This window comes from Miniopterus natalensis, chromosome 2 (genome assembly GCF_054644295.1).
Source record: "Miniopterus natalensis isolate mMinNat1 chromosome 2, mMinNat1.hap1, whole genome shotgun sequence".
Taxonomy (NCBI): domain Eukaryota; kingdom Metazoa; phylum Chordata; class Mammalia; order Chiroptera; family Miniopteridae; genus Miniopterus; species Miniopterus natalensis.
The window spans coordinates 6,546,899-6,568,751 of NC_142082.1; the positions used below are offsets into that span (position 1 = coordinate 6,546,899).

General features: G+C 44.1%; 1 protein-coding gene across 1 annotated transcript in view; it reads left to right on the forward strand.

Moving 5' to 3' along the window:
* Positions 1–21,853, forward strand: part of TENM3 (teneurin transmembrane protein 3) — a 539,046-nt gene that overhangs the window by 465,501 nt on the left and 51,692 nt on the right. The window contains exons 13-17 of the mRNA XM_087814069.1: positions 1,432–1,578; positions 13,814–14,030; positions 15,320–15,439; positions 16,019–16,280; positions 20,663–20,930. Of these exons, the coding sequence (XP_087670195.1) occupies positions 1,432–1,578; positions 13,814–14,030; positions 15,320–15,439; positions 16,019–16,280; positions 20,663–20,930 (1,014 nt within the window). The remainder of the gene's footprint in view (positions 1–1,431; positions 1,579–13,813; positions 14,031–15,319; positions 15,440–16,018; positions 16,281–20,662; positions 20,931–21,853) is intronic.

Consider the following 21,853-nt stretch of genomic DNA (forward strand, 5'->3'; position numbering starts at 1 on the left):
ACTTTCAAGTCTCTCACTGGAGGAGGGGAAGCCAGTATATGAATAATTCTTTTAATGCAGACATAAAATAAACATCTTTAAACAGATTGTCCCCTTAAATTCTATCCCCAAAACAAGAGTAGCATTCTAATTATAAGAAGCACTATAACAAACCCCTATTGCTCTAGCAAATATTTTTTACTAATATGTATTTTACACCAAATTATAAATAATTCTGCCCAAAGAGATCTGATTTATAACCGATTATTCTCACAGTTTCAGAGCATTTATAGCCTTGTTTCTGTCAGTGTCATGTCAAACTCATAGACCAGAGTCTACCTAAGTGTCATCCTCATGAACAGCTCATGTTGGCCGCATGCCAGATACCATCGTCAGGAAATGGCAAAAAATTGTTTTTTTTTAAATGTCATGTTAGACTGAAACAATTTTAGATTTCGGATATATTAAATCATTTTAATTGTTTCCCAAATTTTCCCTCCTTGCCCATAAAAGCAGACAAGATAGGATATAAAGGTAACAGCATAAAAGCCTTAGGGAGATTGTCACCAGACATCACTCTGCTCTGTCTTGAAGCACGTCACTACCGTGTTTTTGTTCAGTCTATCAATGTTTTATTGTGGTCCTTATGGTATTTCATTTTGTCCGTCCTAAGTACTCAGATCTGCACAGCTATTACATTTAGTTGGAAATCCTGTTGGTCCTGTCCCATCCGTATGCAGCCTGAATCCCGATGTCTGTTAGAATAGACGCTGAGCTGCTTCACTCTCTCCCGGGCTTCGCTTATTCTGTGACCAGGAATGTACTCTTGGCATAAAGTATAGTCACTAATCCTGGCCTATACTTTGTGCAGTTATTTAATGCACTGTAATTTCACATGAATACACGGCAACTCTGGGGCCAGATGAAATTAACGTTCTCTTTTTAGCATCACGCATATCCCCATACCCACTTTCATGCTTTGGAACTGAGAGGGAGTTTTTTAAAGCAACAAGGTGCTTTAAGAAGCCATGGCCTAATGTGTGACCAGTAATGTTTGCAACAGTTTACAAATCTATGCTAGGGATTCCGAAATTATCGTATGGAGATGCTTTTTTTACACTGTGCAATCAACCAGTCAACCTTGTTGCTTTGCTAAAGGAAAAAAAATTGAAGTTAATTTTGTCTGGCCTGCAGCTATCTAGTGGGCCGTTGCATATATTTCTGTCCTGCCCAGGTAAGTGGTGTCTCAAGGGTCAGGCCAATCAAAGATGCCACTTGGATGAGAATTAGATTCCGTGGATAACGTTGCTGCTTCTATCCATGTGCAATTACAGTATTTGTGCTGTTTACAAAGGCCTGTTCCCACTCAGTGTCCCTTATCTGTTTGTTTCAGGTGCAAAAACTCTCAATGCTCAAATCCCGCATGTTCTCCTTCTTTGTCTCTTTTGACAGAGGGCTGTCCCGGCCTGTGCAACAGCAATGGCAGGTGTACACTGGACCAGAACGGCTGGCACTGTGTTTGCCAGCCAGGATGGAGAGGAGCCGGGTGCGACGTGGCCATGGAGACCCTCTGCACGGACAGCAAAGACAATGAGGGAGGTAGGAGATGCCGGGCCTGAGAATAGGGGGGTGTGGAGCACGGGTTTATAAGGTACAGCGAGTTACCTGTTACCCCAAAATCAGATCCCCATAGATTAGATTGATTGAAAAATGTGTCAGTGCCGATAGAGTGATTTTGCTCCGTGTGGTTTTTTTTTCCAAAAGGCGGGGTAGCAGAGCGATTGTGTAATATGCATCGTTTCACAGCATTAGGGGCCCTGTGAGTTGGGAGCTCGGAAGCAGTATTTTAATAACCAGACAATCGGAGAGATGCCGGGCGTCTCCCAAGCTCTCTGTTGAAAGGCGTGGATGATAAAATGATGCAGAGCAGGAAGTGGTCCCCTGGAAGCTGCACTTCCGATGTCGTCTTATCCTTAACGTTGCGCCTGTGGGAAAGATTCTGATCCTCACCCACCAGGGGCCCTGGGTGGAGAAATGATTCCTTTCCCCGAGGTGCTGCTGTATTTTAGCTTCAGCCTCTGGAGAAGGAGAGGCGGCGACTCCTCCAGGGCCGGGGTAGCTGCCGATCCTGCGGTGTGGCCTGCGGACGGGTTCTTAGAAAGGCTTCTGTTCCCAGCGGGGCCGCTGAGGACGCTTGCTCTGTGGGTGACGTGTGTTTCCCATGCCCTCCTTCATCCCGCCTGCTCTGTGGGGATGTCCACAGGGCAGCCGAGTGTCTGCTAAGGTGCAGGTTTGAGTCAGATCTTCTCCCCTGCTCGGAGGAGTTCGGTGACCCTACACAGATTCGGATCTCTCTAAACTTCAGTTGCTTCACCTGTAAAACAGGAATAAAGGAGGTTCTGAAAGGATTACGTGAGGGAAGGTCTGGGAAGTGTTTTGCATATTGCCAGGCACATAGCGTGGTGTGGAGAGCAGCTGTGGTCCAGTTTCCGCCGTCTGCTTTCAGGAGCACTCATTTGTCTAATGGCAGTTCAGACAAGGTTCTGAGACGATGGAACAGCCTTTCCTTTCTCCAGAGAGGGGACCTGACTCCTAACTCCTGCTCTCTAGGAAGCAGAGTGACCAAACCCAGCCCTCAACCTGCCTCCATTGCCCCCAACACACACATGCACACACATGCACGCACACACACACACGCACATGGACACACACGGTCACGCATGTACTGTCCTGGGCCCACAGTCATTCTCAAACCAAATGTTATTTGTGTACCATCATCCTGACAAGAATCTGCAATCTCCCCTTTAGTTTCGAGCAGACTGCTCAGTTCTCCCAATTTTCTTTTCACCTGGACATCAAGAACTTGAGCCACAAAGCCTGAGCTAAAGCCTCCTGCCCGTTCTGCTCCTGACAGGCCTAAGAGGTCCTTAACCCTCGCAGCCCTTCCTGCTAATATCCTAATAACCCCTAGTTGCCCCAACCCCTCTTAGCCGGCTTGGTGGGACCCCAGCGTTACTCCTCAAGGCCACGGCCCAGGTGGCAGCTTCCTCCTCACTGCCCCCAAACCTCCACCCCGTTGTCTCTGTTGCTGCTCCTCCCTGAACAGATATCTTGGGGTTCATCTTCTAAAGGGGATCACATTGAGTAGGGCACAGACCCTCAGAGGGAAGCAGATGGCATGGCCAGGTCCACAGAGACGCAGGAATAATCTATTAGCTAATCAGCTCTTCAGTATTATCCTCAGCTACGGAGGTTTTTCCCTTCCTGAAATCTGTCATCTGTGAATTGGCCTCTTTCCCCCTCGTTTATTCTGATTAGCATGGAGCTGTGCTGTCCCACGCTTCCCAACTCCACGGGACATCAGAGCGGCTGGAAGACCTCCTGGGTTTCGCTGCTTATCTCATACCATTTGCATTCCTGTCCCGAACCAAATTCCATTGATCTAAGAAGGAGTCCCAGTGCCACCTCTGAGATTGTAAGCCAGGCTCCGAATAACCTGAGCTAGAGGCCTTCTTTGACTGAGGCGTGGGCTGTGGTACAGAGACGATGGTCTCCAGGTCACACACCACCCCCCAGTCAAGATGCACAGCCTGGCGACAACGGGATGGTCATCACTACATGAGGACAGCCAGAGAGTGTTTCACAGTGAGGACAGGACCCGCAATCCTATGACGTGTGGTGAGCTGTACCGTTTATAGATCCATTGTCTAAATTTAGTTTGCTGTCAGGATGGTGAATGAGCCAGAAGGTGGCTAAGCAGTTGGATTTACACACGATGGGACTAAGGGGGCGCCGAGGATGAAGAAGTTGTCTTGTCTCTCGTCGTCGGAAGTGAAACACGCCGTATAAATAGCCGCTAGTCTAGTCTAGCAGCTCCATAGGACACAGTCATTGTAAAAGGAAACAAAAGAACAAAGGAAGTTGTTTACTATTCCCAGGACTGAATAAGTTATATAAAAAAATGTTTTAGAAAGAACAGCTACACATAGGGAGACAGTGAAGTATTTTTTCTTAGACCAACCATCTTCCTTCCGCTATAAAACATACCAGACCCACTTCCCCCCATGTCCGCTGTTAAGGTAAAGGCCCCCACAAGCTGGATCTCTCTAACTGGATGCCCACTTACCTGTAGCGCCCACCTCCCCTTCATGTCTCTGAAATGCCAGGAGTGGCCGCCTCCGAAGGGCGCCCTCCCTCTGCTGGAGGGACTTCACTGTAGCCACCCTCTTAACACCTCCACTAAGACCTAAACCTCCTGTCCAACTGGACCTTGTTTTTCTGAGCCTCAAGTAACAGCTGTTCTGTACAGAGGGTCACTCTCGCTTTTCAGAACTAAGGGCAAGCCTGTACCCGCAATAAAGGCCCTGACAAAGATCCCCACTCTGCATGGAACCACCAAGGCACCTGCCCCACCTGCTTGTCAGACCTAGCGCCAGGTGTCAGAGGCTGATGGAGCTGGTAACTTGGACAGAGACAGGCAGTGGAAGAGTAGACTTGTGTTGTCCTCACCTGAGGATGTCCTCACCTATTGATTTTAGAGAGATAGGAAAAGAGGGAGGATGGAGAGAGAGAGAGAGGGAGGGAGAGAGGGAGAGGGAAACATGGACTGGTCACCTCCCATACATGCCCAACCAGGGACTGAACCCGAAACCTAGGTATATAATCGAACCTGCAGCCTTTTAGGTGTACAGGATGATGCTCCCACGAACTGAGCCATGCAGCCAGGGCTGGACTAGTAGGTTTTTAAATCCCACAGTGAAGGGCAGAAACTGTCACTGAGATAGTTGCGACACCATCTCCCAGTGGGCATGGAGACACTTTGGGTGCATCTTCAAGCTATTCTGTCATCACTGAGGGAGCTTTCAGAGCAAACAATCAACAGTACCTGCCTAGACTTGGCCTATAAATATTTCTTCATCTCCCTCTTTACCTACAAAGTCAACCTCCCTCTAGATGGAGCCGTTTCTGGTTCAGATCCCAGAGCTCACTCTGATGCTGAAGTTCCCCAGATGAGAGAGAAGACAGGAAGAGCTGGGAACAGGTCACCATTAAATGCCATGTGATCTGGAGTGGGCTTGAGGACAGTGACCCTGCACTGCCACACTCATTACTTCCTTGAATCCCTCTTCTGGTCGACAGGAAAGTCCTTTCTAGAAGGTTCTATTTGTTATTCTCACCAGGAAAGACTCTTGGGTATACATGATACACACGCCACTCAAATGGTCTTAAGCTTTAAAAAAGAAAAACATTATTAGTGCATATAACACAGCTTCAGAGCTGGCTGCATCTAGGTATTCAAATGACGAGAGCAGTAACTTGGGCTGATTCATTGGTCAACTCTGCTTTATTCTGTGTTGGGTCCATTCTGACAGTCCCTCCCCCACAGTGACCACACCAGCTCTATGCTTACATCCCATCAGCAGAGCAACCCCAGTACAAGGCGGACTCCTTTTTCAGTGGTCATATGAGGCCGGGCCTGGGGCTGACTCTCATTGGTGTGAATTGGGTCACTTACCCAAAGGAACATCACAGTCCTGTCACCCGAAGAAAGGGTTATGCATGTGTCCTGGGTAGGCAGAGAAACAGAGTCCCCTATAGGGATAGCCTTAGCATTTCATTGTAGTATAACCAGACGATGTACTTGAATAACTATTTCACATGGCTAATAGACTTCCATTACTTTCAGGAGGAATCTTCTTCTATTCTCTGTCTCCATTCTGCCCTCCTCCCCCCCAATCACTGCCTGCTCACTTGAGCACACGAAAACCAGTGCCAAACCTCTGACACACTCTCTGTGTCCCAGACTGGCAAGGCAGCCATCCATCTCCCTATAAACTCTCACACACAGTGCTGCTTTTACCTGCCTGCCCACTGTGACACTCATTCAATAGGGGGTTTCGTGACTTGACATGGCTCCCCAATATGGTGGTCCCACAGTGCAAGCATCAAAACACAACAGCTTGCCAGGTACGATTCCACCTTTATAGACATTTCACACACTTATGAACAAGATGACTTCTCCAAAATGCATCATCTCTGGCGGCCGTTACCGTGTTCCCATCTTTCCTCTCATTAGAGAGATCTGGTGAAAGTTCCCTTTGATGTCTTGCTTCCCTGTCTGTCCGGCCCTCCAGTGGACAGCGCCCCTGTGGGTACCTGAGGCATGGCCCTCAGCTCTCTCCTGGGCGTCGGACGGGTGAGGGCACAAGGCTGGCTTACAGCCTCTTGGTGGACGTTGCGCACGACTGGCATGCCAGGATATGAGTCCGGCCTGGAGTGCTGCAGCTCACTTGCAAGCAGATGGAGTCATGTTTTGTCCTTGGGGATATGTCAGAAGGGCGCACTCAAGGCAGGCTTTTGTTAAAGTGTTTAGAGGTGGACGATAGTACAGAAGAAAGCACGGAATTGAGGTTATTCAGAAGTTAGAAAGATAGAAACATTAATGAGAGAGACAGAGGAAATAATACAAATGAAAGGTTCAAACTGCAAGAAAAGGTAGGAGTGAGCCTGGAAGTGAAAAAGAGAAGCGAAAAAATTAATGGAATTGGAAGCGTCAGAATGACCTTGAGGAACGGGTAGAGTTGGTCTAGGTTTGGAGATTACTAAGTGGAAATACGGAAATAAGGAAATATTTGAAAATAGATTTTTTTTTTTAACTTCTAGCAGGAAGATGAGACTATTGTGTTCTCCAAAAACATTTAAAAATAAAAAATAAATAAAATGAGAGTACCAGAACTGGGAAGAGAGAGAGACAATTACAAGGAATCGAAAGCACGTCCCAGGAAGAATCCAGCTTTCGGGACACAGGGGCACTCAGAGTCCCAGAGCATTAAAATACATTTTCCTGGTAGAGATGCTTTGGGGCGGCTTACTGAGTTATGAGTTTGAAAGACTCTACTGGATCTTTAGGGGAGAGAGTCAGGTTGGTCTGAGCCTGTGACTACCCACAGAATTCGGTCAGCCCCATTCTAGGGAAGAGAAGTCCATGCTGTGCTCTCAGAAGCAAAGGGCCCCGTTAGCTTCCCGATCGCTGACAAGGAACATGGGGGTTTAGCACTTTTTGAATAGCTTTAGAAGGGGAGGGAGGAACTAGAAGTCTCTCCTGCGTTTTACACCCACTGCCATTGGCTGCCACCCCAAGCTTCTAGGGTAGGCATGGGCCTTGCAGGGTGCCTCTTCAGAAGCGGGGCTCCTTGTCACGCTCTTCTCCGCGCCGAGAGCCTCTGCATTCGCGGCAAGGGTTGTCATTAGTTGTCATTATGCACAAATACTACATTCTCACTGTCAAAGAGTTGACCGCTATTGACAACGATGTGTGCATATTTCTATTCCACCAGTGAATTTATATGCGCATCTGTGTTTAAATTTAAATGGGATAGGTACAGTTTAAAAGGGATTCTGCCAAAGGGTATATCAGAGGGTTTTTTCATGCCAGTACCTGTAGGCATATCTCAAAATACGAGTGCACTAATTAATGTTACCACTACCACATTAATAATTTGGTTGATGCCCGGCAGTGTGGCTCAGTGGTTGAGCATCGGCCTATGATCCAGGAGACCATGGTTCAGTTCCCGGTCACGGCACATGCCCGGGTTGTGGGCTTAATCCCCAGTCAGGGGCATGCAGGAGGCAGCCAATCAGTCACTCTCTCTCATCATTGACGTTTCTCTCTCTCTCTCTCTCCCTCTCCCTTCCTTTCTCTGAAATCAATAAAGATATATTTTAAAAAAAAAAAAAGTTAAAATAATTTAGTTGACCCTGGCAGGGTAGCTTAGTTGGTTGGAGTGTCATCCCGCGCACCAAAAGGTTGCGGGCTGATTCCCAGCCAGGGCACATACCTAGGTTGCAGGTTCCATCCCTGGTCGGGGCGCATATGGGAGGCAACCAGTGGATGTCTCTCTCTCACATCATTGTTTCTCTATCACTTTCCCTCTCCCTTCCTCTCTAATAATCAATAAAAACATATCCTTGGGTGAGGATTGAAGGAAAATAATAATAGTAATTCAGTTGTTTCTTATATTTTGCTCTTACTATAAAAACAAATCTGTAGTGAATCTGTGTGTGTGTGTGTGTGTGTGTATCTGCATATAAATCTTTGTGTATATGTACAATATTTCTTTTGGACAGATTTTTAGAAGTGAAATTGCTGGGTCAAAGGGTATTTTAATTTTTAATTTTGTTAGCTGTTGCCAAACTGCCTTGTAAGTGGGTTTCACACTCTGTACTTCATTAGTGGAAGCTACCCTCTGTTCATAGTCTGCACATAATCATTGTACATAAACAAAACTGTCCAACAAAATGAAAAATATGAATTTTGTCTGACAGCTCAAAGTGACTCCATTTTTATTGTTTTAATTTGCGTTTCCCTAATTACTAGTTAAATTGATGATTTTTAGATACACTGCTTGACCATTTGTACTACTTCTTTTGCTAACTGCTTATTTATTTCTCTGCCCATTTTTTCTATTGAGTTGCTTGACGTTTCCTTTTTAATTTTTAAGACTTTTAGTTTATTCAGCTTATTAACTCTTTGTTCGGTGTGCCGCAGATATTTAATCCCAGGTTTTAACTTTGTTTATGGTGTCTTTTGTCATGTAAAGTGTTCGATTGATATGTAAATTTCCATAACGTTTATCTTTTCATTCATGAATTCTGAGCTGCCAGTCTTCATAAATAAGGACTTTCCCTTTGTAAGATTATACAGAGTACTTTATATCATTTCTTCTGACGCTTTTTATAATTGTGTGGATGGCTTAATGTCCAATTAATCAAGAACATTTTAAAATACCTATTGGAGTAAACAAAACAGGAATCCTCGGAATGGTGTAGTATCTGAGGGTAGGGAAAGGTGATAAAGGAAAACCAGTAGGTGACTCTAATGTGCTTTTAAGATATTATTCTGACTTGTTCAGATCTCACAGTCCTTAGGAACTAAATTCATTCTTCTCTTCATTCAGCAAGTGTATTGTATGCCAGCTCGAGGCCAAGCAGATGCTGGGGGTACAGCAGTGAAGCGGGTCATCCCTCGAGCTTCATGAGACCCCGTCTGAGCTGACTGGAGAGGGAAGTGGGGGGCGGGAGTAAGAGCCCGTTACAGGTCTGCAGGCAGAGGAATTCATGACAATGAAAGGTCTTGTAAACCACGTTAAGGACTTCTAACTACTCAGAAGACAGCAGGGACCAAGTAAAGGAAGTATTTTAGCTAAAGAAATGAAATAATCGAATTTGATTTGATGCCTCAGACTGAAGCGTGAGAATGAATAGTTGAGACAAGACTGCAACCTGGGGAACCCAGTTATTGTTGCGATCTTGTCAGGAGGTGACCATAGTAGCCTGAAGGGTAGCTTCAGTGAAATGGAAAGAAATAGACTGACTCAAAAGATATCTGAGGTGAAGAAAAGAAGGAACTGGTCATTGATTTGCGCCGAGAAAAAGGAAGGGAGGAGAGGAGTCGGGATGACGTTCAGGTTGCTGCTTAGAGAAACTGGGAGGGTGGGTGGGTAGGTGGGTGGGTGAACTGTCCGCTGGTATACAGTACAGAAGAAGCAGCATGGTTAGAGAAGATCACATGCGCTTTGTTTTAGACATGTTAAGTTTTTTATGCCTGTGAGATATCCGAGCGGAAGAATCTAGAAGGTAGCTTGTGGGTATGGGGTTCAGGAGTATGACCAGCCTGGAGTCATTAGCATTGAAATGATGTGAACATAGAGACTAAAGTCATCAAGAAAGCTGTTCTAGACAAACCAAGAGGATACAGAAAACCCAGCATCATCCCAGTTCCGTAGTAGAGAGATGAATTTCAAGCATATTTCAGAATGGCGACTTCAGAGAGTAATGCAGGGTACATTTGTACACTTTCAAAGTTCAGAAGTCCACAGATAAACTACTGCCTCAGAATTTCTACCTCTGCCTCTAGCTTGGACTGGAGAAAGAGGCTTCCAATACTGTGGGGGCAGGGGCTGGGCATTATATTTTGAGTTAAACCGAAGATTCACAAAAAGGAGATTTATGACTTTTTATTCAGTCAGTAAATCAAAGTTTTGAAAAACATTAAAATATCCATGGCTGCGTGAAAGAGGAAAGGGGGAGTTTGGACAAGCAGAATCAAAGCCAGCATAGAGGGTCACCTAGGAAAGGACTTGGAGTCAGAAATTTTAATCATCTGGCCAAATGTGCCTTGTTTAAATTAGAAAAAATAAATAAATACCAAGAATGATTTTTGAAGAATGCAAGGAACTAGAGCAGGACAGAAACTTTAAATCAAGACCAGAGGTTGGCAAACTATGACCCATGAGCTAAAGCCTGATTTTATAACTAAAGTGTCATTGGAACACAGTCACAGCCATTCATTCACATACTGCCTGTGGCTGGGCTGCTTCAGCGCTTGCTCTAGAAGCAGTTCAAGAGTTGCAGCAGAGACTGTATGGCCCACAGAGCCTAAAATATTTGTCTGGCCCTTTGCATAATAAGTTTGCCAACCACTGTTAAAGTCCAAAGGAAGCTGAAGGAAAGACAAGAGCATGTTTAAAAATGAGAGAGCAATAATAAGGATTGAGTGAAAGCATAAACTATATTATCTACTTTACATCAAAGTACCACTTACATCGAGACACTTAAACTGAACAAAGGCTCTTAATTGACATTGACATTGTTATTTAACGCGTTTGAACATTTCTGACTTTCTTGAGATTTTTTATGATTAATTCTACTAGATCTCACTTCTACGCCAACATAAATGTAGGCCAACCTAAGATTCTTGACATTAAAATGGACTCTCGATGATTTTGAGAAGCTCTTCCACGGAGACAATTTTGCTACAATACACATTTGGGCAAGTGGGTCATCAACTTAGTGGTACTGGACAGCCCTCACCATAGACGTACAAACAAGAATGAAAAACGTTTGCTCAAGTGATAGGGAGCCAGATTCATAACCATCCGTCACTTGTTCGGGCAAGTTACTGATAAACTCAGCAGAAAAATAACAAACAGTGTGCCCCTGCATCTTGGCTGTTGAAAATGAGATTCTTTCTCTGATTGATGTTAGCAGAGAGGCCTGTAAAAATGCATTTCCAACTGATTAGTTCAGAAGGTGTCAATCTCATGCGGTTTTATGACCTGCAGACTACATGCCAGATGTACATTTGCTTTTTATAAACTAACAAAGATGAACGGCTAAAATCGAGTCTTCCTCCTTGGCCACTGTACCGTATATTGCCTCCAGAAAGACACCGTGGGAGTATCATGGGGGAAGAGAAGAGAGTGGGGAGCATTTAAACCTTAATTTACCAAGTTCATGGACATGCAATATACTACAGTACTTGGAAGTACTTTCTCTATTGAGTAGTTTCTGCTCATGTTAAAGAATGGCTATTAGGGGAAAACTTGCAGGAATAGCAAATGTTTGTGTTAAATTCTCTCCCAAGCAAATGCATTCTGAATCCATGGAGTTTTATTTTTTAATTGTTTTTTTGAAGTCAGTAATGATATTGGGGCAATAGTTGAGTAGTCTACTATTTTAAAAATCTGAGTCTTAATAACTGTGCTTCTGTTTCTTTGAAAGAGATGGAGGAAAAATACACCGTATTGCATTATTATAAAATGTCTTCATGAAGAAAAAGCCTATACCATAGTCTCATCTTTCTTCCCCTAGAAATATTGAGAAATATTTAGACATTTTTCATCTTCATGGCCTTTTGGCTAAGAAAGTAATATTTTGAAAATTTTCATATTAAATTTCAAAGCTCAGTTTCATTTGATTTTATTAAAACATGAATTTAAATATTTTTCAAAGGAATAATATGCAGTTTCAATTAACACATTTTTAGACATGTAACAGACATGTACATAAAAATCTAACCATCATAAGGAAACAGTATGTCATAATACCTGCCTATTGCGAATTCTGATTCACATGTTTCATGTGTATAGAAATTGTGGTCACCAAAAAATTTAAATATTAATGTAAAAAGAGCCCAACACCATAAATTTAATTCAAGTATTCACCTGTTAAGCCTTTCTTTTTTTTAACTACAAGGAAAGGAGTGAGAAGATTTTGAGGTACTGACTCTAGATAAATTAAGTCCTTTGAATTTCAAGTACAGAAAAATCCAACCCAAACCAGCAGAGGAAGCAGGGAATGCTTCTGCTTCTAGAACTGGAAAGCCTGGGAGGTCAGCTCGTTGCAAAACCCCTGAGATGTCCCTAGGACCTGCTGTCTGTTCTCTCCGGCCCCTGGCTCTGCTCCCTCGGGGATGGCGCTTCCCGGGCAGCTGTAGCCTCCCACGTGGAGCTGGTGGGGGGCCGGGGGGATCTCTTCTCAGCTGCTGGAACTCACTCTGGTTAGACAGTCAGGTCATGTGTACGTTTCTGATGCAAACATGAAGGGGAACATGCACCCGGACTGAGTGGGGGAGGGATGGGCACCCAAATGAGAGTTTAGAGCTGTTGCCCGAAGGAGGGGAGATGGGTGTTAGGAGAAGTCACAAGCATTCACTGTGTCCTTCGGGTGCACAAAACACACAGCGCCGGCCCGACCTCTGTGCCTCGCCTCGCCTGTGTTGCTGTTGACCTGCTTGTGGGCAGCGGAGTAATTCAGTCCATTCGGTTTTCTTCTGTCTCAGTTTGCTGTCAGATAATGAAGGGGCAGGCTTCTATTCGAGTAATAAGAGTAGCCGAAAGCAAAAAGAGAGAGAAAGGAAATGGCTACAGTGTTCTTTAAAAAATAAATAAAAGTTATCTAAAAACACTTGCGTAAATAAAATATATAGGTCAACTAGACTTTCAACTGATTGGCCATAATAGAGTCCCACCAACGTCTGATCCTCGGGTTTTTAAGATTTTGAACTTTCGTCAGTTCTCCCAAAAATGATCAAGTCTTCAAAGCCCATGTTTTCATTAGGCTATCCTGAGAAATGTCATCGGCAAGCAGGTGAAGTGTATGTATCAGCTGGTCAGGGAAAAATGAGCTTAAAAGATAATGTCATCAAACCATCATGACCTGACACTCTTACCCACTAATGGGTCAGTTTATATGTTTCAAACAAAATGCTGAAACGGACCGTTAAATTCCTTCTGATGTTTCTGGAGGAGGCACTGGCAACGTTTTTCTATCCGTGACTGTTTAATATCAGCATCGCTGTGGGCCAGTTTGGGGGGATAGGTTCTCATCATGTCCAGTATATGGCTTATTTACATTTGCTACATTTTAAATTGACACCCCCATTTTAGGGAGGCATACCGGGGGGTCAGGCTCCTGTTCAGTATATGAGAAATGCCTTCATTTTATTGGGAACAGGCTTTTATCTTCCTTGGGAGAGCAGCATCCTTGAAAGGCAGTTGACTCGTCTCATCTACTTCGTGTTGATGTTTTGGCTTCATTTCACGGACTGTTATTTCCTGACCCTTACCCAAATTAGAATGTCACCCTGCAGAGGCCCCTGTCCATTTCCCATACACACTTACTATGCTGACTCCTAGTGTGTTTTCTCTAAATATAGAGGGCTTGAGTAATTACACTTAAAACTAGCCCATATTACTTCATACTACTAATAGACTGCTCTAATTAGTCATTTTTTTGTTTCTTACTCAGAATCGACGTAGGATTCTTTTCAGCCATCTCCAATCTAAACATTTACTTTCTACCAAAGCAGCTGCAAGGACTGTGTTTATATTTCATCTGTTTCCAAAAAGTATACCTCATAGGAATTCCTCTTAGATGGGGGGTAGGGGGAACCAATGGTTCAATGTGAAAAAAGCAACCAACAAACAAAACACATTCCACACCGCGGCGTAGAAAGGGGAATTCTCTCACTGGTTTACGTTTCTCTCTGCAGATGGGCTCACTGACTGCATGGACCCCGACTGCTGTTTACAGAGTTCCTGCCAAAGTCAGCCTTACTGCCGCGGACTGCCCGACCCCCAGGACATCATTAGCCAAAGCCTACAGTCACCATCTCAGCAAGCCGCCAAGTCCTTCTACGATCGTATCAGCTTTCTTATAGGGCCTGAGAGCACCCACGTTATACCTGGAGAGAGTCCCTTCAATAAGAGGTAAATGCACCTATTCCTGATACAGATTCTTTATTTTTTTAATCTGCACCAAAGGATATTTTTTCCATTGTTTTTTGTTTTTTTTTTTAGAGTGGAAGGGAGGGGGAAAGAGGGAGGAAGGAAAGAGAGAGAGAGAAACATCGATGTGAGAAACATTGATTGGTTGCTTCCAGTGTGCCCCCTGAATGGGACTGGGGACAGAACCTGCAACCAAGGTACATGCCCTTGACCGGGAATCGAACTCGAGACCCTCTGGTTGGCGGGTTGATGCTCTAACCACTGAGCAACACTAGCCAGGGCCTGATATAGATTCTCAGTGATATCAACAGTTACACGAAATGCTGATGACTGTGAATATGAGGAAAGTGGTTTTTTTTTAAGACAGTTAGTTTCTCTTTCATCAAATTCCTCACCCAACTTCACATTTCAAGCATTTTTGACACAGTTCACGTACTTGGTCAACTTCAGTGCCTGCGACGTTAACAGAACATCCCATTAAGGAGTCAGTAAATCTTCATTTAACTAGTTAGCACAGTTGGGAATGTTTCCAAAGAAGCCATGAAAAGACCCCAAAAAGCAAAAGAGACGTGCACTTTTTTTTTTTTTTTTTTTTTTTTTTAGCTGAGCTCACTAAATAATATAAATTATGAATGAATGAAATGGAACTGCTAACGGCAAGGTGGTCAGATTGCATAAGCCGCGTGACTGGTGCTTTGCAGAGTGGTAATGACCTGAGACTAAACCAGTAAGTGAAAGCAGGTGTCTCGCGTCTCGCTGAGCAAAGGAGATGATTTACTCTGGAACTCCTGGGTCTGCAGCAGTTTCCCAGCATTAATGCCGTTAGACCCAGCAGTTGATTAAAAGTTGTCACACAAATGTTCCTTATTGCCCCCTTAAATCTTGTGCCTCTCGGTCCCTGCAGATTTGCAGATTGCCTCAGAATTAATTGGAAAGTATACTTTTCTTCGTAGAAGCACCAGACGTAGGACTTAGGGAAAAAAGAACAGTTTATCATTTTAAAATTCATCTCTGAATTATTGGTTTGGGTAAGTCTCCAAACCCAGATTGCAGCGAATTAAAACCCAGGATAGAACACGAGGTGTTTAGAGAATGTGAATTCCATGGAATTAAACGGGACACTGTCTTGGGAGTAGTTTGGGTCTGGGTTTTGTGAATAATGGTTGCGTGTGATGCTGTTATTTTATCCTGAGGTTGGATCGTCTCTAAATCATGCATGTGTTGGCCTGAGAAGACAAATTCTCATTCCTGTTCTTCTGCGTTTCCCACAGCCTCGCATCCGTCATCAGAGGCCAAGTCCTGACTGCGGATGGAACTCCGCTGATTGGAGTGAATGTCTCGTTTTTCCATTACCCGGAGTATGGATATACCATCACCCGGCAGGATGGAATGTGAGTTAGTCCCAGCACACTGTCTCTGTCCGAAGTATCTGAAGTGTAAGAACTAGAGAGTCTTATATCACCCAGCATGTTTTATTGCCCCTCAGAATACAGAAATGCAGCGACGTTTAGGCTCCAGGAATCCGTGACAGTACATGGTGCAGAAACGTAAGAGTCACATGTCCAGATAGTTCTTTAAGATTTGATTTAATTTTCCAGGCATGACGACAGGGTTACAGTTTTGTTCGAGAACGTTCTTTGTCTTAGAGGATTCTTGTTGAAATATTTCGGAGTGACGCTGCGTAACATGCACAACTGAAGCTCGTGATTCTGGAAAGGGAGTGGATGGTAGATAATAAAGCAGATTTGGAAAAACGTAAATAAATTGGTAAATCTAAGTAAAAAGTATGAGTGATCGTTGGATACTTCTTTTGATATTCCTGTAGATCTGAAACGATCTCACACGAAAGCTGGGGGAAAGTTGACTTTCTTTGTCGAGCGTGTTCCTTGCAGGAGGTTAATGGAATAAACTTGGGAGTCGTCGTCGTCTGGGACCCAGGTGACTGGCTAAGTGGACCTTGTTTTCCTCAGGTTTGACTTGGTGGCAAATGGCGGGGCCTCCCTCACCCTGGTGTTTGAGCGCGCCCCGTTCCTCACTCAGCACCACACCGTGTGGGTGCCCTGGAACGTCTTCTACGTGATGGACACCCTGGTCATGAAGAAGGAAGAAAATGACATTCCCAGCTGTGACCTCAGCGGCTTCGTGAGGCCAAACCCGATCATTGTGTCATCGCCTCTGTCCACCTTTTTCAGATCTTCTCCGGAGGACAGTCCCATCATTCCTGAGACACAGGTGGGAGATGGGGGCAGGCAGTCCTGTTAAGTAAACCGTATTTAGATCATGCGGCTTCCAAAAGCTATTCAGGAAGGGTCGCAGAATTCCAGTGCTGTCCTGAATCATTCCACAGAGTGGACGGTCGAATGTCATGTGTGTGTGTGCGTGTGCGAGTGCACGTGTGAATGTGTGTGCGCACACACGTGCACGCACTAATAGGTCTCGTTATAGTGAGATACCTGGTTATTTCTTAAAGGCCTATTCAAAATACTTTTTCTTCAGGCTACATCTGTATATATTTATTAGTTGTAGCCAGATGGAAAAATAGCTTAAACGCAACAGCTAATAATATCTTCGCTCATGTATTCATTCTTTTGTTGGAAAAAGACGTTAGTGCCTGTAGGTACCTCCCTCCTGAATGCCTTGTACAAGGTCATTTCTCTCAGTAACTTATTTTCTTTAAAACAACCATATTTTCACTATTTTATCTACTGAACTATCTGGGCATTGCTTGCTTTCCTATATGTTTCCAATTAGAAATACATTCAGATCTTAAAGGCAGGACATTTGGTACCATATATAATGATGGACTTTATTCATAAATACCTAAGGAAAAATACAAAGTACAGCAGCGCACAGCAGCTTTGTCACACTCGTTCTTCAAATATTTACGGAATACCTGTTCTGCGCCAGGCACCATTAGAGTGGAACAAATCAGAAAACCAGTCGGATGAAGTGCCTGCTCTCAAGGGGTTTACTAATAGGGAGAGAGAAACAGCGAATGTATAAATACATGTCAGGTTGTGATTGAGACTTACTTCCAAAGAATAAAGTACGGTAACTGGATGGAGGGCAATTTTATAAAGTGTGGTTTGGGAAGATCTCTTTGATAACATGGTATTTCAGCAGAAACTTTAAGTGAAAGAATAAACCTTAGGAATAGAATTCCAGGCAGAGCAAAGAGCAAGTTCAAGTGCTCCGAAGGAACAGCTCGCTTTGCATGTTCACGGAACGGCCAAGAGCCAGCAGGTGTGGCCGGGGTGACGGTCATGGTACACAAATCACAAGGCATTGAAGATCATGGTAAGAACTTCTTAAGAAGCCATTGGAGATGGGAACACGGGGCCCCGTCAGGAGGCAGCCACAGAAGAAATGGTGGTGGCCTGGGCAGAGGTGCTTGGTCAAGGTGGTAACTGCTAGCTGTGTAAGAGTGGAGCCCAGGGAAGAGGGTGGACTTAAAGATGTGAATTTGGGAGTCATCAGTGTTATACTTAAAGCATAGGAAGAGGGAATATAGATAGAGATGAGAGGAGGTGAGCCAAGAAGGCCTAAGAGAACAGAGAATGCTCACAGGCGAATGTGATGCAGACGAGACACCTCACTGAGTTACTGCAGTCAGGCAGACTTTGAGCCAAAGCTTTAAGAAATTCATCGTCACCTGTCCAGTTTAGCCCTTCCTCCCCAGGGTCCACCTTGCAGTAACAACTCCTTAGCCAGTCCTAAAATAGACTTAACCTAGAGGCAGTGTCTGTCTATAGGTGGCAGATTTCTAGCAAAGCAGGTCATTGAAATAGGTTTCAAATAGCCAGCAGTTCCAGGAAGACATGAAGGTATGTATTTTTCCATTCCATCATATAGACATCGAACATTTAGCAAAATCTACTGAGAGTGTATTATGTACAAGGTACTTCACTAGGATAAAAAGCGTTAAGACATGCGTCCTACTGGTGAGCAGTTTAAATGTAGGGCGTGTAAGGGGAAAGAGTGAGGCCAGACTGTGAAAGGCCCTGAAATACCATACAGTGGAGACCTGGAGTTCTTTAGGCAATAGAGAACCAGGGGACCAACGAAGTCTTTTCAGCTTTTCTCTAAAGCTAACTAAGTGACAGAGAGATGGGTGAACAGGCTGGGGTTCACTGTAGCTCCGTGCACATCCAGCGCACAGATGGACAGGGCCCAACAATCACAACGGTGGTGGAAACGGAGAAGAGGGAATGGATTAGACAGAGATTTGGACGGTAAAATTGGCAGGATCCAGCTTGTAACTGAATGCTTAATGGGGTCCAGAATGGGGCTTTCAGATCAGGCAGCTGCCAAAAAATAGGCTGAATGGTCTATGTTTCCCCTCTGGCTGGATTGACTTTTCCCACTAATGCAAACTAACGTGGCCAAGTTAAATGACAGAGGAGAAACGCACGTTTCAATGAACTAAATTACAGGTTGTGTTCCACACAAGTAAGGTTAATGATGACAATGATCGGTTATTAAAATTAGGATAACATGATATTTTGAAATAGAGAAGCAATTCCCAGAAGGTCACAGGAAACACATTAACGAAAGATTGGCTTACATGCAGAAAACCTGTCACATTTATGAGGAATTATTTTGAAAATAAATTAAGAGGAAATAAAGTGTATCTTTCGGTTTCAATGACTTGTATTTTCAGGGCCATTCAGGAGCCACAGAATCTGATTCTCTAACTAACCCACTGACATTTCCCCCCGTGATGGGAGAGCAGTGCATTCTGTTCAGCTTGTTCACCCTACAGTCCAGCAAAAGTACCGTCAACCTTAAATGCAACGGTCTCCCCGAGTCTCATAGAGCTCTGAGAAGTTTCATTATGTTCAAAAATGTTTTTGCTTAAGACAGTCTGTGTCTGAACTTAGTCAATGTGTTTGGTAAAGAAACCCTGACTGTAATAAATTGGCATATCTATTAAAGTTATAGCAGTGCCTTCTTAATCTATTATAGGGCATTGTCATGTCCCTTTTCATGCCAACACGGATCACACACCGGAATGGAAGCTTGTTTAGTTCATTCCTTGTGCTACTTCCAGCCATTTCATTGTCCCCATCGACACGGACAGCTGCCCCCTCAGCATCTAGGGTTCCACTTACGTTGTTAAAATTTGGAGATGGCGGATGTATAGCAGTCCTGTGTTCTGTGTGAGAGGAGCTGGGGGCGAGAAACACTTCTGAGCACTGGATCTGTATTCTAAGATTTTCTAACGTGAAAAGGCAGCCCTTTATGTCTGCATAGTGAAGCGTAGTAGGGCAGTGTGAGGAAGCCCCTGGGAACGCTGTGTAATTCTCGGCCGGGAAGGTGGTGGTTTCTGCACAGGTTCTGGAACATAGAGAGCCCTGTACTTTGCAGTGTATGTAGTAAGTCGTTGCAGAGCTGCCGTTATTAACCGAACTAATAGGGGCATTAGCAAGGGGAATCTGGACTGTTGAGGAAGACATATACCAGGTAAAATACATCTTTCAAAATAACTAAGTACTGTTTTCACATAATGTATTTCGCATACGTCAGTGTAAATTTGTTGGCATTCATTGAGCTAGTCACATCGATGGGTAAACTGCAGGATTAAGAACATGATTTCTTTTAAATGTATAAAGTAGATCATTCTTAGCAGGTAATTATATTAACTTTTTACAGTCCAGTTTCAATTCAGAAAGTACCTATTGAGGGTACTGTGTGCATTCAATGACACATTAGTTGTTCACAGGGGCGGGGGTGGTTTACGTGGCTTTTAACTCTTAATTCATTTACCGTCATATCAACAATCAGTGCTGAGTCCTAGCTCAGTGTTTAACTAATCATGAGACTGTCTTATTATTATATTACCTTTCGACAGGGATGTGGAATGTGCTACAATTGAAACAAGGTGAACTGGTCTTTTTTGTCATTCCTGCCTTTGTAGGCTGCGCCCAGCCAGGGGATGTGGCCACAGCAGAGGTTGAACCCCTAATTGAGCCAGCCGGCCGAGGCCAGCTCTGTGCCTAGGCCCCATCCCTGTTCCGAGCCAAGCGTCTGAGGCACGTCTGCTCCCGTTCTCCAGGGCAGCGGGGACGAAGGATGGGCTAGCGAGACGCCCCTGTGACTGTCAGCCCGCAAGCCAGCGCGTGTCAGCTGCAGGGCAGTCACAGTGGCTCCTGTATGAGGAGCAGCGCCCGAGGCGTGAGCGACTCGGCAGGAATGACAGGAAGCCCGTAGCGCCCGGCCGCTGTGGCTCAGTTGGTTGAGAGTCATCCTGGGCACTGAGGCCACTGCTTCCATTCCAGTCCGGGCACAGGCCCTGGTTTCGGGCCTGAAGCCCAGTAGGGGGAGTTCAGGAGGCAGCTGATTGATGTTTCTCTCATCACTGTTTCTCCCTCTCTAAAAAAAATCAATAAAAATATGTAAAGAGAAGAGAGAGAAGCTTGTGGGAGGAGCAGAATGGGCTGGCGCAGTGTTTCAGCTGTTGAAGGAGGTGGGTGTTTAGGAGCAGGGGCCCTCTGGATACATTGTATCTCATCATTGTCCGTGACCGCAGCAGAGCTTTAGGAGCAGGGCTCTTTGGATACATTGTATCTCATTGTCCGGGACCACAGCGGAGCTTTCACTTTGTTCAAACCTAGGTGCTCCACGAAGAAACCACGATTCCCGGAACAGACCTGAAACTTTCCTACCTGAGTTCCAGAGCTGCCGGCTACAAGTCAGTTCTCAAGATCACCATGACCCAGTCCGTTATTCCGTTTAACCTGATGAAGGTTCACCTCATGGTCGCTGTAGTAGGAAGGCTCTTTCAGAAGTGGTTTCCTGCCTCCCCAAACTTGGCCTATACTTTTATATGGGATAAAACAGACGCGTACAATCAGAAGGTCTACGGTCTATCTGAGGCTGTTGGTAAGTTCCATGTAAATAAATATATTCTGCATTTTAAAAAAAAGTGTCTTGATTCAGAACTAACTTAAATATAATTGATAACCCATGGAAACTAATGGATGAACAGGTAGAAAGGCAGTAGGATTGTCATAGAGAAGTCACCCACTGGTTGGTTCAGATACACCGCAGGAAAAAGGAATGTTTTCCATGCAAGGGGACAAAAGATCATTTTTTTCTTTCTGAAGTGATACCTTAGAAGAATGTTCTGGATGAGATTTCAGGTTGTCATTTTCTTTTCATGTATTTCCTTTGTCGTGTCCCTTCCTTTTTTTATTTTCTTGTTTTCTTTATAATTTTATCTTCCTAGCTTTCCTTATCTTTTTTTATGTCTTTCTGTATCTAGTAACTAGTGTCATTTTGATTCATAGTGATGTTTAACAGGACATCAGACAACATTTGTGCCTAAAAATTCTTTAGCTTTTTTGACTAGAAGGACCCATCACATCAAGGAAAGGATATTCTTAAACATCACTCAAACCAGTCGTTTCACTGGGTGACTAGGCAGTGTAATCACAGTTTGACATGTTGGGAAATACATGGAATAGCGTCAGACTCAGGCTCAGAGCAGCGAAAACTAAGGCTAACTATGTCCTTTGTTCTATGAGTTTTTCATAAAACAAACATTGTATTAGGAATTAATATATAATTTGGACTTGAATTAATTCAAATCAATCAGATAATCACCATGTCTCCCTTCTCTTTGTTTTAAATTTTAAAATCCATGTTTCATTATGAACTCTAAGGTTTTTCTGTTGTGACTTGTTCATATTAATTTACTGTTCATTTTACTGTTCATTCCTGATAACATGAATATAATGTCATAATATATGCCATAACATGAATATCTTTTTGCTGTATTGAATCTTATTGTAAATGTTTTCTAT